General features: G+C 39.7%; 1 protein-coding gene across 1 annotated transcript in view; it reads right to left on the bottom strand.

The window, feature by feature from the left end:
- Positions 1-12,956, bottom strand: part of LOC306855266 (liprin-alpha-4-like) — a gene marked incomplete at both ends in the record, with an annotated part of 96,358 nt that overhangs the window by 5,613 nt on the left and 77,789 nt on the right. The window contains 13 exons of the mRNA XM_079393824.1: positions 350-376; positions 735-797; positions 3,620-3,820; positions 4,018-4,099; positions 5,447-5,528; positions 5,810-5,928; positions 8,199-8,329; positions 8,506-8,541; positions 8,677-8,905; positions 11,118-11,344; positions 11,620-11,752; positions 11,879-11,970; positions 12,768-12,830. Coding sequence (XP_079249950.1) covers positions 350-376; positions 735-797; positions 3,620-3,820; positions 4,018-4,099; positions 5,447-5,528; positions 5,810-5,928; positions 8,199-8,329; positions 8,506-8,541; positions 8,677-8,905; positions 11,118-11,344; positions 11,620-11,752; positions 11,879-11,970; positions 12,768-12,830 — 1,485 coding nt within the window. The remainder of the gene's footprint in view (positions 1-349; positions 377-734; positions 798-3,619; positions 3,821-4,017; positions 4,100-5,446; positions 5,529-5,809; positions 5,929-8,198; positions 8,330-8,505; positions 8,542-8,676; positions 8,906-11,117; positions 11,345-11,619; positions 11,753-11,878; positions 11,971-12,767; positions 12,831-12,956) is intronic.

The following is a 12,956-nucleotide window of genomic DNA, read 5'->3' on the forward strand; positions in this document are numbered from 1 at the left end:
TTTTTGAAGATATTGTATAATTAATTGTTTATAAAATAAAAGAATATTTAAATAATATTAAAATCTAAAAATATTTATAGTTATATACATTTCAATTATTTAATAAAAGAATACAATAATACTAGATTTTAATGTTAAATAAAAAAATATATATACATAGCCTTACATATAGAGTATAACTGCAGATATTTACATGACAAATTAAATTTTTTTACTAACCTCCATATGAAAATCATAAAGACTGTCAATTCTTACGCCATAAACATACCAAGCTAATAACAGATTTTTAAAATGGAAAGTAAAAACCACATAAAAGAAGTCATTGGAAGGCTCTCGGTTGCTCTCTCACCTGAGCCCAGCTTCCTTCCTCATTCTCCTGTCAGTCAAAGGCCAGAGTGCCAGCGTGTTAGAGCACAGAGGAGAGTGTTAACAATGCTCTCTTCCAGCTAAATAAGTTCAGTCCAGTCAGAGTAGATGAAGACCAAACCAAGCAGCTGTGGTTCTCACTAGGTTACTGCAAATGCAGTTAAATATGGAATAATTTTGCAAAGCGACAGGACAGCAATCACACAGAAACATGCAAAAGGTTTAATAAGCGCACTCTTTGGGTAGTTTGCAGGGCAGAGGGAGATGGGGATGGATTCAGGGGCAGCAGGCTGGGGGTTGTGAGGGCTGCGGAAGCGTGGCATATGCATGGCACCGCGGGCACAAGAGAGTCACCCAGATGGACTAACCATTTTGGTCGAGGTTGCCATGTTTTCCATCTCCTCGTGAGTCACCCACACATTTCCGGAAGACTGAAGCGAGAAAAGCAGACACACACACACACACACAGATAAATGATCACACATAGCATAGTCCTCATATCTGTCACGGTGCACACACGAGGGAGGAACCAGGAACACGCAGACGAGGATACAAACTCAAATAACATACTTTACTGAAGAACATCAAGGCAGGGCAAGACAAGGCAGGACCAAAACACAGACAGGAACACCGGGGAGTAACGAGTAGACCAGACCAAATCTAACTAAACAGACAGGACTAATATACACCGGTAAATCATAGCTAACGAGACAAACACAGCTGAACAGAATGAACTACTAATGACATGACAGGAAACAAACCAAATATGGACACAAGGGGCAGGAACACATGACACACACACAACAGTTCCCTGACATAACTCCCCCCTCCCGAAAGGCTCGTCCCGAGCCTTAACAGTTCCATCAGGGAGGGGGGGGTGGGCGCTCTGGAGGCCTCTCAGGACAGACACGGACCACAGGACGGGGACCTCCAGAGCGGAACAGACAGACAGGACCCATGGCGGAGCAGGGAGCTCAGGAGGCCATGGCAGGTGGTAACTGTGGCCATGGCATCCTTCTTCGGCCCACCCACTCCACCCAGAGCTCTACTACCCCCCCCCAAAATTTCCATGGGGAATCCAGGGGGTATCAGGAGCCCTCCGGGGCTAGACAGACAAAACAGTACATGAGACGACAGGAAACCCTCCAGGGTCAGACAAACACGACAGGACATCCCACAGGAACCAGAAGCCCTCCTGGGCTGGCTAGGAAGCTGAGTCTTCCTCTGGGCATGACGAGGAGTCAGGGGCCCTCACAGGGTCCCTCAGCGACCTCCTCCACTTCTGCGACAGGGGGGGCAAGCGGCTGCGACTGGCCTCCATGGCCACAACTCAAGGAGCCGCCTGCCCCAGACGAGTCTCCATGGACAAGACAAGACATGGCATGACAAGGTAAGTTTGAAATGTTCCTGTGGGCACAACAAACACAAACACGGCTCTCCTGGCCGTGACATGTGGACTTGATCCACGGAGAGGGTATCGGCGACCGGCAGGCTTGAGTCAGCGGCAATCCGGTGGGCTTGAGTCAGCGGCAATCCGGTGGGCTTGAGTCAGCGGCGGACCGGCGGGCATTGAGTCAGAGGCGGACCGGCGGGCATTGAGTCAGAGGCGGACCGGCGGCGTGCACAGGGGAGCCGCGGACGGCGGCGTGAACAGGGGGAGCCGCCGACGGCGGGTTGGCTTTCCCCGCGGACGGCAGCGTTGATCTCCCGCGAACGGCGGGCACGGTGAAGCCGCCGACGGTGGGTTGGCTTTCCCCACGGACGGCGGACCTGGGTGAACCGCAGGTGGCGGCGTGAACGCCCGCGAACGGCGGGCTCGGTGTGCCGCGGACGGCGGCGTGAACTCCCGCGAACGGCGGGCTCGGTGTGCCGCGGACGGCGGCGTGAACTCCCGCGAACGGCGGGCATTGTGTGAGCGGCGAGGTTGGGAGCCGCGGACAGCGGCGGATATCTCCCGCGATCGGCGGGTTGGATGAGCCGCGGACAACGGCGAACTTCTCCCGCGATCGTCAGACTGCAGGGCTCGCGGCCAGCGGACTCGCGGCACTCGCGGTAATCCTGCCGAACTCCCACGCCGACTTGCAGTGGGCTACAACGGGATGTCGAGTGGCGACTTCCATGCCGCGAGGGACAAATAAAACAGGAACAAACAAAAAACTTTTTCAAAAACGGAAAACAAAACAAGGTGAAGGGGCGCCGCTTACTGTTTAGGTCTGGTCTTCTGTCACGGTGCACACACGAGGGAGGAACCAGGAACACGCAGACGAGGATACAAACTCAAATAACATACTTTACTGAAGAACATCAAGGCAGGGCAAGACAAGGCAGGACCAAAACACAGACAGGAACACCGGGGAGTAACGAGTAGACCAGACCAAATCTAACTAAACAGACAGGACTAATATACACCGGTAAATCATAGCTAACGAGACAAACACAGCTGAACAGAATGAACTACTAATGACATGACAGGAAACAAACCAAATATGGACACAAGGGGCAGGAACACATGACACACACACAACAGTTCCCTGACAATATCCACCTTTAAAGCAAAGTCCCTTTAAGGCAAGTCTGTACAGTTGGCATTCATGTTACTAACTATTCATGTTTTAATCTAAATTGGACCAAAATCACTAATAATTTATTTGGGTTTAAATAAAACAAATTTTATAACAATATTTATTTTAATAAAAAATATTATAAAGATGATTTCATTAATATTTTTTTATATAATTATTTTATTTCACTAACGATTAAAATAGAATGCATTACTATGCATAGAATTATAATGCATTTACCAAATTATTATAAATAAATATAATTATAAATAATTATAAATTATAAATATATTAAATATTTTTTCCACAAATTGTTATTATAAAGATTATTTTATTTATACAATTATTACCATATTAATATAATTATTGTATTTAAATAATGATTAACAAAATAATGAAATAAAATTACAATAATTGTATTAATTATTATGATTAATTATAAAGTACTTAATTCTAAAATAATAAAATTAACTAAAGTTTATGAAAATACATTAAATATTTTTTACAAAAAAATTATTATAAAAACTATTTCACTTATAAAAGGAGAATTACATGACAAAATTACAATAATTTGTTTTAAAAACTACTATTATCTATTATTTATTATTTGATTAAATTTAAAGTAAAACTTTTGATTCATATTTGTTTTCCATTTGAGTGTATATGTGAGCAGTTTACAGGCAGGCTCTTACTGTGCGTGAGGTGAGAGGAGCTGACGGACTCGTCAGTGACACCATTTCTTGAATGGCCAGCCTCAGCTTCAACCGATGCAGCGGGTTACTGATGCCGATCTCTCGCTGAATCTCTGTGTCCGACAGTGCCGACATGATGGCGCCGCTCTTCACGTTGGCACGACACGCTGCCACGTACCAAGCTGGCATGCCCACCCACAGCTGGAGGATGTCAGAGAGAAGGACGTCAAGATGCATCTTCGTTATCTCCATCATCATCAGAGCGAGTAAGTAATTATCGTAATTATTGTCATCCGTATCCCACCCCCCCCATGATTTGTGTGATTATAATCATGGAGATCATGAGTGCTGTGCTCATTACTGCTCTGTGGGAGGGATGGTGGCTGATGTCTTTGTACCTCGAGCCAGGAGACCACAGTTGAGCCGTCCCACTGAGCAAAAGGAAGCCCTTTCCTCCTAGCATCCTCCAGCAGCTCATGTCTGATAGAAGACAAAGAAAGGTCAGAGCTTAGAGGAAACACAACCCTAGAGACATCAAACTCACATATGAACATATGAAGCATACAGTGTAGTGGTTAAACGATATGGGAATTTTAACAGCAATGTTCATTTTATTCTGGCTAATATACACACCCACTCAAAAGTCTGGAGTTAAAATTTACTTTATTATTTATTTTTGTTTAGCATGGAAGTGGACCTAAGCCCTGATATGTAATATTATAATATATGTAACCCTGGACTACAAAACCAGTCATAAGAGTAAATTTTTCAAAATTGAGATTTATACATCATCTGAAAGCTTTCCATGGATGTATGGTTTGTTAAGACAGGACAATATTTGGCCGAGATACAACTATTTGAAAATCTGGAATCTGAGGGTGCAAAAAAAATCTAAATATTGAGAAAATTGCCTTTAAAGTTGTCCAAATTAAGTTCTTAGCAATGCATATTACTAGTTTTGATATATTTACAGTAGGAAATTTACAAAATATCTTCTTGAAACATGATCTTTACTTAGTGTCCTAATGATTTTTGGCATAAAAGAAAAATCAATCATTTTGACCCATACAATGTATTTTTGGCTATTGCTACAAATATACCCCAGCGACTCAAGACTGCTTTTGTGGTCCAGGGTCACATATAATATTTTTTATTATCTACATTACTATTCAAAAGATTGGGCTATAAGATTAAATAGGCTCACCAAGGTTGAAATTATTTGATAAAAATTATACTAATAACAAAAAACTGTATACAATTTAAAACTGTTTTCTGTTTTAATCTATTTTACAATGCAATTTATTCCTGTTCCTATTATTTTAAATATTAACTTATCTGAATCAGATTTTCATTCTATTAGAGAACAGCACTAGGCTATTCTTCTAACATCATTTATTTTATTAGAATGCAAAGGCTATCCAATTTCTTTTTCTCATCTAACACCCAAATAAGAAGCACATTTTGTTCTTAGCACAGTGCCAAAGAATGGACACGCACACACAAACTCATCCACATGGCAGGTGCTAATTAGGAAACCTATTTTTTCTGTCACGCTAATGGTCAGGGGACAGAGATAAGATGTGGAGATGAGGACAGACTCTATGAGATGGTAAAGTACGCTCAAATGAGGCCATGTTATTAGTCTACTATTAAGTGTTATTTGTAACTTGTTTATCTGCAGGAAATGGCACTTTGCTATCCAATTGATTGGTCATTTGCTTTAATTGAGCTGTGTAATTAGGTAATAAGGATTAGGTCAGATTAGTGAATGTCTCTGGGTGATTTGATGGGCGTCAGGGTGAAGGAGCTGTGTGAGTGAAGACCTACTTTTTCTTCATTCTGCGGTCTCGCTCTGCCTGTGTGCCCAGTTTGCTCAAGGTCATGGTATCTCCAATGCCCATCTCAAAATCTGTGAAAGTGAAACAACATCTTAACTAACTGTATTTTAATGAGTATACAATCTTCACTCATTTAGATACATGGTATCAAAAATCGAATTTAATTTACATTAAGACAAATAAACCAAATAGTTTCTGATTACAAGTAAGGCTTTTCTTATACCATTTAAAGTATTAATTTTTTTGGCCTTAAATTTGATAAACATTTAAGGCTTTTTAAGTGATACTCTGTAGTAGTAATAAAAACACAACATTTCCCACATGCAATGTATGCGTGTTTGTTTCATGCTACCTGGAATGACAGGTGGTGTCATCTGGCCATCCTTGCTCAAAGGCTGATCTAAACGCGATTTCTCCTTCTTGCCAAAGAGACGGCCGATAGAAGACTTTATGCCCTTCTTTTTGTTGCCCCTAAGCAGAGAGGGAAAGAGAAAGTGAGGAAAAACAGAGGCACTGTGTGACTTACAGTAAAGCATTTAAAGGGCTAGTCCACCCAGAAATGAACACTCCATCATCATTTACTCACTCCCATGACATTCCAAACCTGTATTACTTTCTCTCTTCTGTGGAATAATGTTTGTTACCAAACAGTTTTGGTTCCCACTGACTTCCATTATATGGGCAAAAAATTCAATGGAAGTCACAGAGAACCAAAACGGTTTGCGTACCAACATTCTTCAAAATATCTTCTTTTGCGTTCCACAGAAAAATCAGTTACAGATTTGGATTGACAAAAGAGTGAGTAAATGATAACAGAATGTTCATTTTTGGGTGGACTAGCCCTTTAAGGGTTGTTTGCAATGACAGAAATCTGTAGTGAAATACCAACTGGAAGTCATTCATTTTTAATAATTTCTGGTGGCATTAGAAACTATTATCAATAGCAAAACTAAGTTTAACGTACTGCAAATGACAAGTGCAGCAATGTGGAGGCAGAAACTGTAGTCGAATAGAAACCGTAACAGTGGCAAGGATTTTTGCCCTTAATAACTGCCAGGGTGAAGGGGAAATGCTTTAAAAACAGTGAGACCTGACACAAAAGATAAAGACCTGTATCTGAAGTATGTGAACATAAGACAGAACACAACAACCTGTCCTGTGTGAACAACGCCTCACACTATATAACATGCCGGATCACTTCTGGTTGCAATCTTTTAATCAGACTAACTGCCTGCCCTGCTGAGAAATGCTTAGTTATCCCTGCACTCTTATTTGGTTCTATTGAAGCCAATTCAATCGTAATGAAATCACTCCTCCCCTAACATCACCATAAATTTGTGCGAAGCATTAAATCGTGATAGAGCTGGGCGGCTCTGAGATGCAGTTTAACTCCCTACAGTGATGTGGGAGTAGGAAGGACAGAGAGAGACCGAAAAACAACACATCAGGTGTCATTTCTTGCTTTGATTCAAATCAGTGTGTATTGGTCTGAGTGTGCAGGACACTTCTGAAAGTCTTATTTGAAGACTACAAAGTGCAATTTGTATTCGACAATACCCATGGTAGTTCATTAAATTTAGCCGTATAAAAACATCACACCAGCTAAACCCTGACAGAGCTTAAATAGTAGATGATACTCTAGAGAGAACATCTGGAGCGACATAATTAAAAACACAGCATGATAGCTAAATATGATGCTGCCCACCAGAAAATAATTTAGAAATTCTTTGTATGAGTAAGTCTATAGTGATTTAATTTTTTAATGTTTTTATTTGGCATTAAAAGTGGACCTAGGTTCAAATCCTGACATAACATATGATAAATTATATACATGATATTCTGAACAATGTATTATCTTATACATTTTATTAATTGCCTATATAAAGTATAACATTATTTATTCAATAAATTATATACTAATGTTCAAAAGTTTAGTGCTTTTGATGCACGTTTCCTATGCAAATGAAGGCTACGCTTATTTGATTAAACAAACTGAAAATTTATATTTTAATAATATTTAAAAATTTAATTTATTCTCATGATGCCAAAGCTGAATCATTTTGATTAGGTACTCAAGAAACATTTCTTATTATTATTAATGTTGAAAACAGTGGTGCTGCCTAATAATTTTGTGAGACAGTTGTTCAGGATTATTAGATGAATAGAAAATTCAAAACAGCAGCATTTTTGGAAAAGCTCTATGGAAAACAGCATCTTTGACATTTTGTTCCACTATGAAAATATACAAATTTAAAATGAAAGCAGGTAAGGTAAATTATGACAAAGTTTTAATCTTAAAGCAACTGATCTGCAGAAGGTAATTGAAGAGATTCAATTAATACATGTGAATAAGTTTTAGACAATTTTATTTTTACCTACAATAATCATCTTATTTTCAAAGAATTAAGTTATCTATTTGGCTCACAATTCTTACTGCTCATGACACACCTACAGGTGTATTACAGAACAAATGTGGGTCACACATGACTTGAACAAAGGCAAGTTGACCGTAATTAACTACTTTATACACCGAAGTCGTGGCCTAATGGTTAGAGAGTCGGACTCGTAATCCAAAGGTTGCGGGTTCGAGTCTCGGGCCGGCAGGGATTGTAGGTGGGGGGAGTGAATGTCCTGTGCTCTCTCCCATCTGTCCTCAATTGTGCCTGCTAGGAAAATTATGTCTCATCTAGTTCAATCAGAGCCTGAAGCGTGATCATCTGTAGATTTATGTGTGCGTTTACCCTCGGCCATCCTCAAGGCTTCCTGTTAGCTGAGCGAAGTTCATTTGGTCTAGTCTGAGACTGCGGGGGGAGGAAGGGGGCGAAGTCTCACACTTGATGGTGGCCTTGTCTTCTCGGGCCTCCACAGGAGACTAGGACAAAAACACACAAACAAAATCTTCACGATATTGCCTCTCGCAAAAAAAAAAAAAAACGAATGACATTTCCCACACACCCTGAACACAAATCATTTAAAACGCTTACACACTTAATTAGCACAAGCAATTCAGTCTTCAGTTTAGTCATTTAGAGATGAAGACACACTTACAGCCACTCGTCTGCGATGTTTCCTTAAATCACTAGGCTGAAGTGTTAGCAGGAAGAAAGAGACAAAGGAAGATGCAAGGTGACAGATGATTAAGTGCCGTGAGTGGTAGAAAAAGGCGATTTAATGGGGTTAACACAAAATAAAAGCATTTCAATGTGAAGCAAGGATCACCAGGGTCATGATGCCCAACTCGTGGGCCGCTGAACCAGACGTCAGTTTGGGTGTGGATCGGCCGCTAACGGGGGGTGATGAACTGGCCAGAGAGAGGGCGGTGACGGAGGTGGGGATGGAGGAGCGTGGCCGCAGTGTCACGTTCAGGCCATCCATGCTGCCGCTGTTTACTCGACTCTCGATCTCATCCGCCCGGAGCTCTGCTGATTCCCTCTCTACCTGTATCATTCTGGAACAGAAGGAGAGAGAGATTTAGCACCTGGACGGCAAAAATTTGGGCAAACATCCCCAGACGGTACTCTCTGCAGTGTACGCTTCAAACCAAAGCCGAACTCAAATCAAATCAAATTTTCTAACCTTTTTTTGTCTTTTTTTCAATCTATTTAATGATCTATTTGATCTATTTAATGTTGGCTACCCATTTATCCATATTTATAGTTATACTTTTAAATAATATAATGAATTAAAACCTATAAAACACTACATTTTAAGCCAGGGGTGCACATAGATTTTTCAGTCTGGTTTTCATGAGAGCACCTGGAGATTTGGTTTGGTGCTCACACTGCACTTTGTGTGACTCATTAAATATGACTATAAAAAATAAAATAACTAATAATAGAAATTATAGTGTTACTGCAATTTATTTAGTTCATTTTTTAAAATAATAAACAAAATAATAAATGCAGTGTGATAATATTATTATATTTTAAAATAAAAATATTATTAAATAAGAATACATTTGCTTAATAAACAATGCTAATATTTACATTTTCAATTTTTTCTTTATTACATGAACTTTCAACATTTTCAAATCTAAAATCTGCAAGGGAAGTATTTATATGTACTGCCGGTTTTAGTCACTGTTCTGTATTTTGCTCTGAAACCAGCAGTGCATAGTTTTTATTTACGTTTTTAGTTTGAATTGACATCTCGTACAGTATTATAGTTAGTCGATCTAAAATGGTGATTGAGCATTAACAGCTGTCAACCATGTCGGTAGGCAAATTAGTGGTCTGGACTGATTTAAACAGCACAATTTTTATTTTGGTCGCGCACTTGTGCACCACTTATGCGCACCCTTGACTATCTATATATTCTATACTGCACATATAATACATTATAACGGTGGCTAGAATTAATGGTGAAACCATAAAATGCACTACTAATAGCTTTATAGGGCATTATGTATTCAGCCCTTACAGAAAATTTCACCAGGACTCCTCTTACTGTTGATATATGTTAATATTCATGCAGTGGAAGTATAGTCTGTTGAACCCACATGAGTTTAAGCCACAGCTCAGGTCATGAGTCATTGCTATCTGCACACTGCTGCACATTTCAGTTGATAGCTCTGCTATTGTCTGGCATTTATAGTCACCCACAACTCAGAATCTATCTGTGTGATGGGCAGATTCAACTTACAGACTCACAAATATTGTCATATATGACAGATGCTCCACCTCCAGTACTTTGTGCTGCTGAAAGGAATCCAGACAGCTCGGTATCAGGACAAGCTTCAGAGCACTGTTTGGATTTAGAATTAAATTTTTGGCCTGTCTGACAGTTTCTGTTACCGTTCTAGTTATATCTGTGGGCCGCCAGAGCACAGAGACACACAGGTGTTCTTTTAGTCTGCCTGCAGGGTTAATGCATTCTGAAATCAAAAAAAGGTCATTGAGTTTGAGAAGAAAGTTGGCTCTGGCTGCAGCTGGCCACCCGTCTGAAGACTCTGTTCAACAAAGCATGAGTTTAGAGCACAAGCTTGGATCAATAAGACAATTGAACATTACATTTTATGGATTTAAGCTGATAAACTTGAAGCACATGATTAGATTTCATACAAGTTGCCAGATATGTCAGATTTGAAGCATTCATATACTAAAGCATATATTGTAAAATGTAACCCTGAACTGTTAAAGGGCTTTTCTACTCTTTTAAGGGGGTCTTTAAGCTGTCAGTATAAAGTTAAAGAGCCTATAAGCAACACTAATTATAAATTCCTTATAATGTTAGTCAATGCTTTGTCCACCAAAAAAAATTTAACAGCCTATTTTAGCTACTGTACCTTTTAGACTTATGCAAATGACTTCTGTTGATTGTCTTCACATGTTAAATGAGTAACAACACCCCCATCATAATGATGAATACCAAACAGTTGATGATAAATAAATACGGACGGTCACATGTTAATGTGTTGATAGTTCTGACATCAGAACTGTGATGCACTCTGCATGACCCATTTTTGCTGCCAAGTTAGCGCTTAGTCATAAACTGTGCACTTCACCAGTTTTAAAAAGCTTTTTGAACAAAACCTAAGTGGCACTAGCTCATGCAGAACTCGCTACCACAACGCTAAATGTCAGGTTGTTGCTGTGCAGCTGCTAAAAAAACAAAACACAAAAAAAGATTTCCATATTGTCACTTGTCACTAAAGTCACAACCTGATCTCCTCATTGATGGCATCCAGCTGTTCTTGCAGCATGAGGGCAAGCGTCTGGGCGTCTGAGTGCCCGCTGGGAGACAGCATATCGGCTGAGCTGAATATGGTCTCACGGTCTTCATCGTCCAGGTCAGACAGCTCAATGTCGCTTTCCATCAGGTGAGTACGGCTGGCTCGCAAGCTGGAGGGCTGAGAGCGATCCCAATCCTGCTCAACCATTGGCAGGATCTGGAAATAAAGACATGGATCAGGGTTACAAATTAGGCTTCCAGATAATAGTGTTTCAGTAAAATCTGATTTGCTCTCAACATTTTTGAAGTGGATTAGAGAACCTGGAACTTACAATGAACACATCCAACGAGGCAAAAGAAAAGAATAGGGAGAAATTAGTTTACAAGGCCGAGGTTGGTCAGTGACTACAGTAATACCAGCACAGTACATATTACAAGTTTTGGTTTATGACAGTGACAGATGGAGATGTACAGTACATGTGACATTGACACCTTGGTGGGTTCATCCCTGAGTGCCACCAGTCGACCTTTCTGAGCCCGTCGTATGACCCCTGTGGAGGAGTAGTGATCTCCCTGACCTTCCACCACTGAGAAGCGCAGGTCTGTGGCACTGCCAACATGAGACCTAAGACCGGGTCAAAAGAGAGAGGCAGAGAAAGAGACTTACTTTGCACATCACTTTTAAAGAGCAAATAAAAACAGGGCTCATTACATCACAAAATACTATAATCATTTTAAATCTGGATGTCACCTAGGATGTGTTCCATCTCCAAATGCCCCACTTCTGCGCTTCAGATGATCGAGTTCAGCCCGTAACTTCTCAATCTCCCCAATAAGCCTCTCCTAAACAACCAAAAAACACTTGATTAGTCAATTCTTTCATTATTATGAAAACCACTTTTATGAACACACTTTTATGAACACACGATTATGATCAAAATAAGATCATAATCATTTTAAAATAGATTTTTGAAAGTAAATTAATACTTTATTCCTCAAAGATGCATTAAATTGATCAAAGTGACAGTACAGACATCTATAATGTTACAAAAGATTTATATTTTTGAATAAATGCTGTTCTTTGGAACTTTTTTTTCAGCAAAGAATCCTGGGGCAGTGGGGCAGCCCCATTGATAACAAGAAGAAATGCTTCTTTAGCTGCTGAAAATTCAGCTTTACCGTCACAGGAATCAACAACATTTAAAACTATATATTAAAATACAAAATTTGTTGTAATAATATTTCACAATATTACTGTTTTACTGTATTTTTTATCAAATAAATGCCGCTTTTGTCAGCATAAGTCTTTTAAATAAAAACAAATTATAATAATACATTTAAAAACAATACAAAATCTTACCAACCTTAAAAATTTGAATATTAATCTATATAAATATTTGCACTTTTAAAAAGGACATTTTCACATTGCAGGACACTATAAAATGAAAGTAAAAATAATAAAAAACAAAAAAGGTTAAACACTTACATACTTCTTTTTACATTCATAAAAATATCTTAACTTAAACACTTGATGTTAATTAAGAAATGCCCCCAGTTATCGTTTGAAACTGCAACACTTCTGGCTATTGCAGTTCTATTTCTGCAGATCTGTGTGATATTAATGAGCAGTGCTACTGTACCTTGTTGTGATGGAACTCTTCCAGTTGTTTTTGGGAATTCTCCAGGTCATGGATGAGTGCATTCTTGATGGGGGGATGGGGGGAAGAAACAAAGCAAACAAAGTTGAGAATAAGCTTTAAGCAGCACGTTGTGCCAAAGATAACCTGTACACTCTCTCTACGTGTGGTGCTTCAGCCTGTCCCTTCACA

Source organism: Barbus barbus, assembly GCF_936440315.1.
Source record: "Barbus barbus genome assembly, chromosome: 35".
Taxonomy (NCBI): Eukaryota; Metazoa; Chordata; class Actinopteri; order Cypriniformes; family Cyprinidae; genus Barbus; species Barbus barbus.